At 41.2% G+C, this 12,995-nt stretch overlaps 1 protein-coding gene across 1 annotated transcript in view; it reads right to left on the reverse strand.

The window, feature by feature from the left end:
* Nucleotides 1-2,372: 2,372 nt before the first annotated feature.
* commd5 (COMM domain containing 5) overlaps nucleotides 2,373-12,995 on the reverse strand; it is a 39,693-nt gene continuing 29,070 nt past the window's right edge. Inside the window, exons 6-7 of the mRNA XM_055178329.2 lie at nucleotides 10,298-10,373; nucleotides 2,373-2,495 (exon numbers count right to left, since the gene is read on the reverse strand). Of these exons, the coding sequence (XP_055034304.1) occupies nucleotides 2,394-2,495; nucleotides 10,298-10,373 (178 nt within the window). The 3' untranslated portion in view covers nucleotides 2,373-2,393. The remainder of the gene's footprint in view (nucleotides 2,496-10,297; nucleotides 10,374-12,995) is intronic.

Consider the following 12,995-nt stretch of genomic DNA (forward strand, 5'->3'; position numbering starts at 1 on the left):
AGTGCCCTAACAAACAATTAAATTTCATGTGTGAATTAATATCTTAACATAACTTCCATGTATAGGCATACAACAGGTGCACACTGTAATCCACACGTATGTCATTGATCAACACTTCATACACTCTTAGATAGGATGTGTTAAAATCAACACATCAGGGTTAGTTTAGGGACAACACACTAAAGCCCTTTCACACAGACATTCCGGAAAATACACGGGAAAGGCACCCTTGTTGTCCCAGCATCCACAATCTCTCACATCAATTGTGGAAATTTTAAGGAAATCTGGTTTAAATTTATTGTTGTATAAAAATGTATTGCTTACTCTGATCTCTGTAGATTTTTAACAATATGTCTTAGTGATGTGTTAGTGATGTTATGTTCGAGCTGATGCTTCAGAGCTTGTGTCGCACAAAAATGGGCATTGCAGATGAAGCCTCGATTTGAAGCTTGTGTTGTTAATGTAGAGATCATGTGACCAATGACAAACGAGGCTTCACTTTCTGCTCAGTCACATGTGTGCTTCGCATGTCAGAATGTTCCACCACAGATGCTTTTTATGAGTTCTTTGCCTTATTTATATTTTAGTCACACACTTGTGTGTGTTTGTGTGTGTGTTATTATGTGTGTGTGAACCTTATTCTGAACAATACAGTTTCGAATCGTAAGAATATCAACTCATACTAAAACTTATTGCACACTTAAATTGTTAAATTAATTTAGTACATTGAACATTCACACACATGTTGTACTCTAAGCTTTAGTAGTACACATAACATAAAAATCAATTTCATCAGCTGGTTGCTTCATTCGAAGGGGCTTCTTCCAGAAGCAACTGCTATATGGTTTATTAAAAACAGATGCTGCTTTATTTTACCATCACTACTTTGCCCCACTAACATTACAAGCTACACACAGCGACAAGGTGACATGATCCCATTCATTTTAAGGAAAGCTGACAATTTCCATGTCTAGCGATGCGCCAAAGTTAAAACAAGTCAAAGGGACTTTCTGGAGCAACTATCAATGGGAGTGAAGCGTGGAGTTCACGTCCATCTTTTCTCAGTTACTGCAGTGTACAGATACTCATTTGTTTATAACTGTTAGGACAACAAGAATTAGGCACACCTCCGAAAGACCTCACTGAAAGAGACAGGCGACGTACAGCGACAAAGTTGCTGGTAATGTGCACACAGCATTATTTAGGGCGACCACTCATCATGTGGTCTAACCAATAATAGCAATTTACTGTATTTAAAAAAAATCTTATCTTAAAAATAAGTCTGTTAACTACATTTATGAAGGTAACTCCGAAATTACAGAACATACGAGATGATTGCCTTTCTAAACACTTAAATTATGGAGAACTTATATATACAGTATATCCTCTAAGACCTGAGATTTGGTTTGTCTTTTTTCAGATTTCTACCAGTTATTTTGGGGTTAGGAAGAACCAATAAATATAATAACCAAATATTTTTCTTTGAACATGAATGCATGTTCCATGTTTAAGAATGTCCATGTTTGTCTACAACAGGTTCCAGTTATACTGAATTAAGTATTATGGTGCAAAACAACAAAAAAGGTGATGGTCTCACACACCACATGAATCTTGTGATTAATTGAAAAAAAAAAGACTAAAATCCTTTAATTAAACATTTTAATATGAATTTGTGTACACAACATTTGGACAATTGCAACAGATATTACTATTTATTTTTTTGTATTTTAAAATTGTTGGAAATAGGCTCCATGCCCAGCTGCACCACCTCCCGAACTCCAGCCAGCCTCCCGCCTCCCGTCCGCCATCACTGGACAAACCGATTAATCCAGGTGTGCCTGACCTCAGTAGTCACAAACAAACTAATTAATCCCGGTGTGCCTGACCTCAGTAGTCACAAACAAACTGATTAATCCAGGTGTGCCTGACCTCAGTAGTCACAAACAAACTGATTAATCCAGGTGTGCCTGACCTCAGTAGTCACAACAACAATAATCAGACACACCTGAATTAACCAGCCCGTCCAACAATGGCAGACAGGAAACAAGGAGCCGGCCGAAGCCCAGGAAGCAGTGCAGCTGGGCACAAAGCCCATTCTTATACTTCATTGACCCATATATCTAGGATGAGTAAAATATTGTCTTATTTTCATTTTTGGTGAACAACTTTTTTAATTGCAAAATGTGAGAAAAACTTATTTAACAAATGACATGCTACTCCAGCATATTTGGCAACTGTTGTGAGATATCACTGTCAAATAACAACATACGATTGTTCAAAATTTTAAAGACACATACAGTAAAATGTATAATGCAAAATGCCAACACTGTTAGAAAAGTCTGAATTTAGCATTTACACATTAATAAAACATGTAAAAAGCAGACAATCATTTATTAGTCTTGTATTTTTAGAATATTTCTTTTCTCTAAATCGTTCATTTCCTTTAAAATTAAAGAAACATTATACCGAAGGTCCTGGAATTTGGCAACTGGAACCTAGAAAGAAGAAAAAAACAACTGTTATGACCAGGATAAAGTCTCAAAATTGTTTCATTACATTTTACCATGATACCATGAATAAATGCTGAAACTACATTGTTTATTGTTTGTTCATGTTAGATAATGCATTTACTAATGTGAACAAATACAACCTTATTGTGAAGTGTTACAGAGATTTTATTTCATATTATTCAGTACACATAAATGAATAATCCAGAGTCTGTTCTGTTCACAGCTCTATTACAGTATGTAAGAATATGAACCTTAACAAGCAACTGTCAAACTTACGTACAATTCACACATGATCCCTGTTACCACATTGACAACTGAAAATTTAATGACTGTACCTTCATCAACAAAGTATTATTTTACAAAAGAGGGAGAAGTGAGGCGTTATTTTATGCGCAATGTTGCACTTAAAACTAACGCAACACGCATGCATATATTACACAAGAAGATTTGCCTTTGCATGTTGACATCTATAAATGAAGAGTTTCGTTGCAAAACGAGATAACCACCGTTTTTTTAATTGTTCAGAAATCTTGTTTTTTGGTTGTGCATTCCAATTAATTTCAATGCAACTGCAGTTGGTTTGTTTTGATTTAAACCTTCATAACTTAAAAAATACAGCTAAGTAGCACCATAAAACAAAATAACAACATGATAACATAATAATAAACATGTTTTGACAAAAATGTTAAAAAATGGATTTATCTCGTTTTGCAACTAAACTCTTCAAATACTTTATGTAAAATATTACATTATAATGTAGCATGGGTATTGTAAAGGGAAGGATATGAAGCAGTTTGCCAACTTTTCCGTTGACATTTACACGGTGACAGAGAGCGAGTACGCGACATGATTCCATTTACACAAGGATAAATGTGGTGACTGCGGTTATCCCTTGCTGATCTGTGAGTCAACTTGACCTGGGACTTTACTTACCGCACATAATATTTCTTGTGTATTTGCAATTTCTGTAACTATAGACTGTTGGGGTCCAACAAAGTCTTTCAAAATGAGAAAAATCCAGGAATGTTTTCCTTAAAAAAAATCTATTTCTCCACTGAACAAAGAAAGACATCAACATTTCGGATGACATGGGGGTGGGTAAAACCGTCTGCTAAATATAAATGTAAATGAAGAGAACGGTCATTATTTGGGGTGCTGGTCATCATGTACAACAAAAAATATATTTTTTAAATATTTATCAGTATTAATGCATAATTTAAATCTATGCCTGATATGATAGATATATTTATTTGAAATTATAAGTGTCTTTAATATGTATCAGATATATCTAAAGTAATTATTATGCACATTGTGGTTTTCAGTTCAAAATAATAGACATTCAGTATAAAAAGTTCTAGTTTATGTTTCCTATAGACGGGTTGCACTGCGAAGTCATTAACTGGTTGCGCGCGCAACCGAGAGGCAGAAAGAAGAGACGTGCATTGTGTTGTATGCTAGTAGCGGTGTCTGTAAGTCAAAATGCCAAGGAGTTGTTGCGTGGAAAATAGTCCCAACAGAGTCAGTGCTGGGTGCCTGATGTTAACATACCAGTAGATTCGACTATTACGTTACTAGCCTACATGTATCACAGTAACACTGCAAAAATAAAGACAGATCCAACTAAAATCAAGTTTTATTTATATACAAACAATAAAGAACGCTTCAATAATTAAGGTTGTTGCAGTAGCGGATCAGCTCACCAATCGTGCTTTCTGCCTCCTGGCTGCGCGCGCACCCTGTAATGTTTGTAAACTTGCAACCCATCTATAGTTTAAATCATTAAACTCCGCAATATCATATTAATATATGATGTCCTTAATAATTTATAAACAGCACATCCAGAGCTCTTTTGAAGTAAAGACAGTGTAAAAAAAAACAATTTTGCAAATTCAATCTACTTATGTAAAATTGGGCTTAAAAAGTTGATAAAACAAGTTGAAATTGTTTAACTTAATTTTTTAATTTAAACTAACATAAAAATATATGTTGATTTGATAAAAATGCTGCGTATTTTTTACAGTGAACATGTGGATGATTAGCATTATCTGGAACCTATATATTGCTTACAAAGTGCCAGAAACAGTGCAGTCATAACAGTCAGAGCACTTTCTAGTTAAAATATGACTTGGGTATAAAAACGTAAGGTTACTAACCGTAACCCCGGTTCTCTGATAACATGAAGTGAGGTATCTCACTATGGGGCCGCCTCAGGCGTGGCCAATCACGGAAGCACCAATAACACCACGCCCGCCAAACGCGGCAGACCAATCGCTCCAGCGATCAGGGACTCCCGTCTCCCCGAACACAAACCACAGCCACCTGCCATTTCGTCACTCTCCGCATATCTCTTCTCCGTGCAGGAAGGCAAGGAGGGCAAAGTTTGTGAGATACCTTACTTTATGTTATCAGAGAACCGGGGTTACGTTAGTAACCTTACGTTCTCTTTCAAACATTTCGTTTGGTATTTCACTATGGGATATAGACAACTCCCGTATTGCCGATATGCTGACGAAGCAGACTAAGATGGGCTGTTAAAATATCTGAATCATAACTCCCAACAGAGGTGAAAACAGAATGATATGAGGAATTTGCTCCCCCCCTTTTATTATTATGCCACCCGACTACTCACTTCCAGAACCGAATGGGCCGGAGAAAGCTCTGTCACATCCAGACTATAGAAATGAGCAAAAGTGTGCGGAGAAGACCAGCTGGCTGCCGCACAAATTTCCTGAATAGAGATGCCTTTAAAAAGAGCCCAGGAAGTAGCCATGCCTCTAGTAGAGTAAGCTCGTAGTCCTTTAGGAGGCTCTAGATTCGAATTATTGTAATATAATACGATAGCTTCCACTACCCAATGAGAAAGGCGTTGCCGGGAGATAGGTCTTCCTCTGTAAGAGTCAGCCCACCAGACAAACAGCTGATTGCTCTTACTAAGCGTCTGTGTTCTCTGGACATACATATGCAGAGTACGGACAGGACAAAAATTGTGCAACCTCTCCTCCTCTGGGGATGTAAATGGTGGCGGATGAAAAGCCAGCAGGTCCACTGATTGAACTGCACCAGCGTGATCGAACCCTTTGGGTACAAATGCCGTGTTAGTTCTCAAAGAGACCCTTTGAACACCCGGAGCGAACATCATACATGACGGGTGAACTGATAAAGCATGTAGTTCACTCACCCTCTTTGCTGTAGTGAGTAATACAGCCATCTTTAGAGTTAAGAATTTTAGGTCAATTAAATCAATAGGTTCAAACTGAGCTTTCGAGGGCGCGTTCAGAACCACGGACAGGTCCCAGGGCGGAACCAGCAGCTTCGATACTGGCTGTAACCGACGTGCACCTCTCATAAATCGACAGACGAGAGGGTGCTGACCACTGGTACCCGAGTTAATACCCATGTGACATGCCGATATAGCGGATAGATACACCTTAATCGTAGAAAAAGCTCTACCCTTGTCTAAAAGTTCTTGTAAAAAACACAGCACATCCGAAACTGCGCACCAGCTCTCAAACACCCCCCATTTGAGATCATATAAAGAGCGTGTCGAGGCAGCCCTCACGTTCTGAATTGTCTCAATCACTTTAGGAGGTAACCCAGCTGAATTCAGATTTAGCCTCTCACGGGCCAGGCCCAGAGAGCTAGTTTCTGAGGGGAGGGGTGAAATATTTCCCCCCGTGCTTGAGAAAGAAGATCTCTGCGCACTGGTAATGGCCACGGTTGGTCGTATAGTAGTTGCGCGATCTCCGCAATCCAGGGTCTGCCCGGCCAGTGTGGTGTGATCAGAATCATTACGCTGTCCAGTTTTGAAAATCCCTCATTCTCAGCAGTCCCAGGGGAATCACTGACACTGTTGAGGCCATCAGGCCCAGTAGTTGAAGACACATTCCGAAAGAGACTGAACTCTCTCGTTGGAAGAGAGAGAGGCAGTGAAGAAACGTCTCGATGCGTTCTTCTGATAGGAACGCCCGAAACCTCACAGAATTCAACCTGAGACCCAAGTAGACTATTTCCTGTGAAGGAATTAGACAACTCATCGCCCGGTTTATTCTGAAACCTAAACTTTCCAGATGTGTCACTAATGTGTGTGTGTCGCTCTCTGCTTGATGCTGTGACCGCACGCAGATGAGCAGATCGTCTAGATATGACAAAACTCTGACTCCTTCGTTCCTTAACTGTGTCAGAGCCGCCCGCTTCCACACATTTGGTAAACACTCTGGGAGCTAAAGCCAGGCCGAACGGGATTTTCAAATATTCGTATGCTGTGTCTTGATAAGCGAACCTTAGATATTTCCTGTGTGCAGGAAAAATATCTATGTGAAAATATGCGTCCTGGAGATCGACCAAGGTGAACCAGTCCCCTTGACGAATATTTTGACACAAAGTTTTGAGTGAAAGCATTTTGAATTTGTACTTTCTGAGGTGTATGTTGAGGACCCGTAAATCTGAAATAGGACAGAGACCTCCCCCCCACCCCGTTTGGGAATCACAAAATAACAGGAGTAAAAGCCCATCTGGCTTTCCTCTGTTGGAATCATTCTTATCACTCCTTTTTCTATTAAAGAGGATATTTCTTCCTCTAAAGCCTGAGCTGCTTCTCCTTGGGCCACTGAAATTACCACTCCATTGAACACCAGAGGTTTTACAGCGAATTGAAGTCTGTAACCTCTGTCTATTGTGTTTAAAACCCAGGGATGAACTGCACATGCGCGCCAATTCTCCACTTAAGCAGCGAGTGGGCCCTCCTCGGCTTCGCTCACTAGCGGTGCAGTGGCACCCTCTAGCAGCGAAGAGGGGGAATAACGCTCCGTGTGAGGAGTTATGTTCATTATTGTTTGTGATTGTTTTATTTCTTTTTAATACATATTTTTCTTTATCCCACTCTGCGCCCTCAGCCCTTGGCCTGGATGCGACAGAAAAAACTTTATTTGTGATGGGATGATTGTGCACTTTTGTCTTTCTTCCCTCAAAGCAAACCTCGTAAGTGGAGGGAGAGACAAAACTTTGGGGGTTGCCCGGGGAACATGGGCTGTTTTACAGTGAACACTGGACTGTGAACTGCCCAAACACACATCTTTCACTCTTAAATTCCTTCTCTGTTTCCCCGCAGGAGGGAGAAAAGGATCTGTCTCCAAACCCTTCTTGTTGCCAAATTGACGTCTCAGGTCGACCGCCTCTTCTTATTTCCGAGGGGGGGCGGCCGGTGTTTCGCTGCCGAGGCTGCGAATGATTGTTTCGGTTTCACAAAAACCGAAGGTTGCTGTGGGGGGGGGGGCCGGACGGGAAGGCTGATAATCCGCATGACCTCCTCTGCCTGAAGGCCTGAAATTCGGACGGCTCCGATAATGCGGACGAGCTGTCGGCTTTCTGGGGAGACAGGTCTCGAATGCTTTTCCCTCTTTTTTCCGCAGGTCACATTGCTGACGCATAGCCATAACCGTTCCGCGAACATGGCCTTCGGATCAATCGGGGCATCCAAAAACTCCACTCTCTCTTTTTCAGAGAGGCCTGACAAACCCAGCTATAGCGATCTCTCTCCCACAACCGCTAAGCCCATGCTCCGACCACAACTTTGAACTGCTCCATGAGATGTGCGCAGGTTTAAGTCTGCAATGATGCATATCTCCTCCCAGAGCGCCGGGTTGGGAGAACCGGAGTCCAGCTGATGCCCCATCTCCTCCAGTAACTTCGTTTGATAGGCAGTAAGGAGGGACGTCGCGTTGAAGCACGCACAGCCAGTGCCATCGATTTATAAATCTTTTGAAAAACGGAGGCGGCGAAGCGCTCTGTTTTCCCTGGTAGCGAAGCCCTGGATGAAGAAAGTGCCACCCTGCGGCTCGGATGCAGGTGGTTAGCCACCGAAGGTTCCACCGAGGGAGGATCTGCCATCCCCAAATCCTCCATTCCCTGCACATCCAGTCTCGAGAAGCCCTTAACGGGTACTCGATGGGAAAAAGGTTTGTCCCAAAATCTCTTCATTTCAGCCACACACGCCGGGACGGATAGAATAAACTGCCTCGCTGGGGGGAGACGTGACGGAAGTCTCTTTCCGTCATACAAATCTCTTTCTGCTTCCTTACCCACAGGTTGGGGTGGCCAGTCTATTGACAGTTTAGTCGCGGCCCTGTGACAAACCTCAATAAGGTCTGTATCTGTCTGCACCGGGGAGGGTAAGCTCTCATCCTGTGCGCTTGGCAGACGCGATTGTATCGGGGGAAGAATAGCATCCTCCTCGTCGTCGTCCTCATCATCTAGGATGGACGACAACACTTCATCCTGAATCCGCTGTCTTCCTCTCCCGCTAATGGATCTTCAAACAGCGGGGGAAGGACGGGTGAAACTTTCTCCATCATCTCACCCCAGAAGCTGGAGGCCTGTGGACAATCCATCGGTTCCTCTCTGGGTTGGTATGGGTCTTACTTCCCCGCTACTGCGACACGAAGTCTCCGCTCTCGGGTTTTGGTCGGGACTTCTCGCAGTGAGGACAGCCCTCGGGGTTGGATATTGCTGCCTGAGCATGTTTAGCACCCAAGCAGGAGATGCAGAGACTGTGTTAATCTTTTGCCGAAATCCACATACCACACGCACACGGATGAGGAGGATGTTTTCCTCCGGGGCTCTCCGGCTCTTTTGCGGTGGCCATGATGTCTGCACTCTCTTCGTACGATAGTCCACCACAACGTGATAACCAGTAAGGAGCTGTGTAGTAATCAATAGCTTTTTCCTACTTTTCGGTGCGTGGTAAGCGCGTCGAAAACTCGGAAAATAGAAAGCTAAAAGAAGAAAACTCACCTTGACGCGTTAGTTCTCTAATTCCAAGTAGCAACTCGCTCGACAAAATTATTGAGGAAATATTGCGTTTGGGACGTTACCTTGCGGCTCCGTCTGTAAACCGTTGAGCAATAGTTCCAAAGTCTGCTGAGGACAGCTTCCGAAATCTTCACGGGGAAGAGAACGAGAATGACGAAATGGCAGGTAGCTGCAGTTTATATTCAGGGAGGCTGGACTCCCTGATCGCTGCAGCGATTGGTCTGCCACGTTTGGCAGACGTGGTGTTATTGGTGCTTCTGTGATCAATCAGGCGGTCCCATAGTAAGATACCGAACGAAATGTTTGAAAGAGAACATTCTGACATCTTAACTCATGTTTATTTGCAAAATTATAATACAGTGTGTTTGTATCAGTTGTGTAACTCCCCATTTTTCTTTTAACACGAGTGCATATCACAGTATCTTTTAACATCCCTACTGAAAAATCCAGCTAAAACCAGTATAAGATGGTAGCTGGTTTAAGGTGACAGTAGCTAGTTTAAGCTGGTCCTACCAGCCTGGCAAAGCTGGTCAGGCTGGTGGGTCAGCTGGTCTTCCAACCTGACTAGCTAAGCCCATCTAGACCAGCTTAAAGTGACAAAAACACAGCTAGACCAGCATGCTACACCAGCAAAACAAGCGAATACCAAGCAGCTTATGCTGGTCTTAGCTGGATTTTTCAGAAGGGATAACAATAACCAACTAATCTGCATTTCCCATAGTGCTAGAAAAGAAATACATTTTATTTCTCAGTTTTGTTTTGATTCGTTTTCCTGTGGTTCTATAAGTTTTAAGCTCGCTATGGTGAAGGGCAGACATTGTCCATCATCTCCTATCATAAGGCATGAAATACTGTAGTTCAACGTGAACAAAGGCGCGGTTCTTTGGCTAGTCGCCTTTTCACATCGCAACCAATGTGAAGCGGCCAATACAATGTAATTTTTTTAACAAGACACTCCATACACATTTAAGCATCATTACCTCAAAGCGATGCAGACACCCATCTGACAGTTTCATCTGCATGAGAACGGAGGGCTGCAAAGCTCGAGACAGCGAACTGAATCAAACAAACATGAATTATAAATCATGAGATTTTACAATGACAAATCTTTAACTCAGTGTATCATATTTATGTTAAGCAGCACCTAGCAGCAACCATACATGTGTAGGGGATGTAGGGATGTGTGATATGAAAACTGAATTAGGTGACAAAAATGTAAAAAAATATTGTAAATATTAAAGTTGAGTTTTACACACTTTATAAATTTATTCAAGCATTTACAAATGGTCATGTAAAAAATATCTCAAATACAGAGGCGGACAGAGTACACAGGTTCATTACTTGAGTAAGAGTACAGTTACCCCTTGCTAAATTTTACTCAAGTACAAGTAAAAGTACTGCAGTCAGATGTCTACTCAAGTAAAAGTAAAAAGTACTTGTTTTTAAAAGTACTTGAGTATCAAGAGTACAAGAGTACATTTTTAAATTTTTCATTACTACTGCCACAGTGCACATTGAACCAAGTGAGATGATTGACAGCTGTACAGCAAATGATAGAGCTCTGAGGTCAAATCTGACACACATCTCACTCCGTTCGCTCTTTGAGCTCTTCAGATCGCATAATTCAGTGGAAAATGAATAGAAATCTTATTCTGTAAGACTAAATATTTTACTTACATGTGATAATTAATCATTATTTCTTCAAATATGTGCCCCATTGTACTAATAGCCCTGGCGGATTCTGTATATTTTATGTATTTGAATACAAATAAACCGGACAAGACGAGAATTAATGTTTGATGATTTCTATTCAAAATAACGAACATTTCAGATTAATTATTTTGCACTCCTGGCATAAATTAAGAAATTAATGTCACTGCAAACCAGTTTAATAACAAACAGTGGTCAAATGTCGAAGCTGGAGTCTTAAACCTGTCTTGTGATGCTGAGTTTGTCCAGATCAAGTAAGAGTCTGATGTTTTGAAGAGTGATGAATTTTGAACAACAATAATCCGGGATCACCAGTGACCCCCGCCGCTCTCAAGGGGTTGAATTTTTGTAAGCGGTGATGAAGCTCTGTTTTGGTAAACACAGCAAACATTTAAAGCGAAAACTATTATTAACTTGTTTAGAAAATTAAAATAGTCTGGCGAGGTGGAGCCACGGGTTGTCACATTCCCGGGATGGACCCGCTGTGTCTTCATCCATTGTTTCGTCCATGATTTCTTCTCTTATCTAAATCTGACTATTGGGACTTTGGCGGAAAGCTGAAGGTGATAGCTGATAGGCTGTTCCAATCAGTGGCGCCTGCACAATCCAATCACGTTTGAGAAAAGGGAAACAACAAATCGAGGGTTTCTTTTTTTTAGAAGAAGTAACTTGTACTCACGGTTGTGGATAGAAATGTAGTGGAGTAAAGAGTACATTATTTTCCTCTCAAATGTACTTGAGTAAAGTCATGAGTACTCCCCAAAAATTATACTCGAGTAAGGTACAGATCCCTCAAAATTGTACTTAAGTACTGTACTCAAGTAAATGTACTCCGTTACTGTCCGGCTCTGCTCAAATATCATTATCATTTTTTAGCTTTCTCACCCAGCCCTATCTGTAAATAAAGTGCCCCTCAGATGGATTTTCTAAAAGTGCCTTTATTGCAGTGTGTAATGTAGCATAAATAGTGCACACTTATTGTCTTCCAATAGCAGTCGACTCTGAATCGGCTTAACGAGTTCTTTCTAATTCGAATCTTAAATCGGTTACTGATCTACGTCACTACATAACACATTTGCATGATGCCTGCCCAGAGGTGGAAAGTAACGAATTACATTTACTCACGTTACTGTAATTGAGTAGTTTTTTTGTGTATTTTTACTTTTTTGAGTAGTTTTTAAAATCTGTACTTTTACTTTTACTTAAGTATGTTTTATTTAAAGTATTGTACTTCGCTACATTTTAAATCATATCCGTTACTGAGTAAAAAATATTTTAAAAAGCAAGGTGATAAAGACGCGCAACGGATGTAAATGGGCGGGGCCCGCGGGAACACGCAAAAAGAACCTTGGAGACGGACGAGACAGGCGCACGCTAATGCAGACCCGCCTCAGTTTAAATCTTATGAAAGAAACCCCTGGTCGTATTTAAGCGACCAGTTTCCACTGAAGCGAAGCGAGTGTTTCATTTCTATGAAAGGTAGGATTCATGCTCTTAAGTACGAAATTGCACGACGCGTTTTTAATACCATGCGCATTATCTTCCGAGGTCTAGCAGCTTCGCGTCAGGTCAAACACAACTTCAAAACGTCATCGAGAATGCGCATGTCATTAGACATTGCAGAGAGAGAGAGAGAGAGAGAGAGAGAGAGAGAGAGAGAGAGAGAGAGAGAGAGAGAGAGAGAAAGAGAGAGAGAGAGAGAGAGAGAGAGAGACAGAGAGAGAGAGAGAGAGAGAGAGAGAGAGAGAGAGAGAGAGAGAGAGAATAAAGGTCAAAAGGTACCCAGGTCAGGGATGTAAGAAGATAATAAACGTGTCAAATGTATATAGACATGGCACTCATCTCATTATATGCTCATTTAAACTATATATAGTTTAATAAAATAATGTATGTTACCAGCAATACATCAATTACAACCTTACTATAGTGATTGTATTTACAAGCTGCTGACCACCTTCAAAAGTGCAT

Source organism: Misgurnus anguillicaudatus, chromosome 16 (assembly GCF_027580225.2).
Source record: "Misgurnus anguillicaudatus chromosome 16, ASM2758022v2, whole genome shotgun sequence".
In the NCBI taxonomy this organism is placed as follows: domain Eukaryota; kingdom Metazoa; phylum Chordata; class Actinopteri; order Cypriniformes; family Cobitidae; genus Misgurnus; species Misgurnus anguillicaudatus.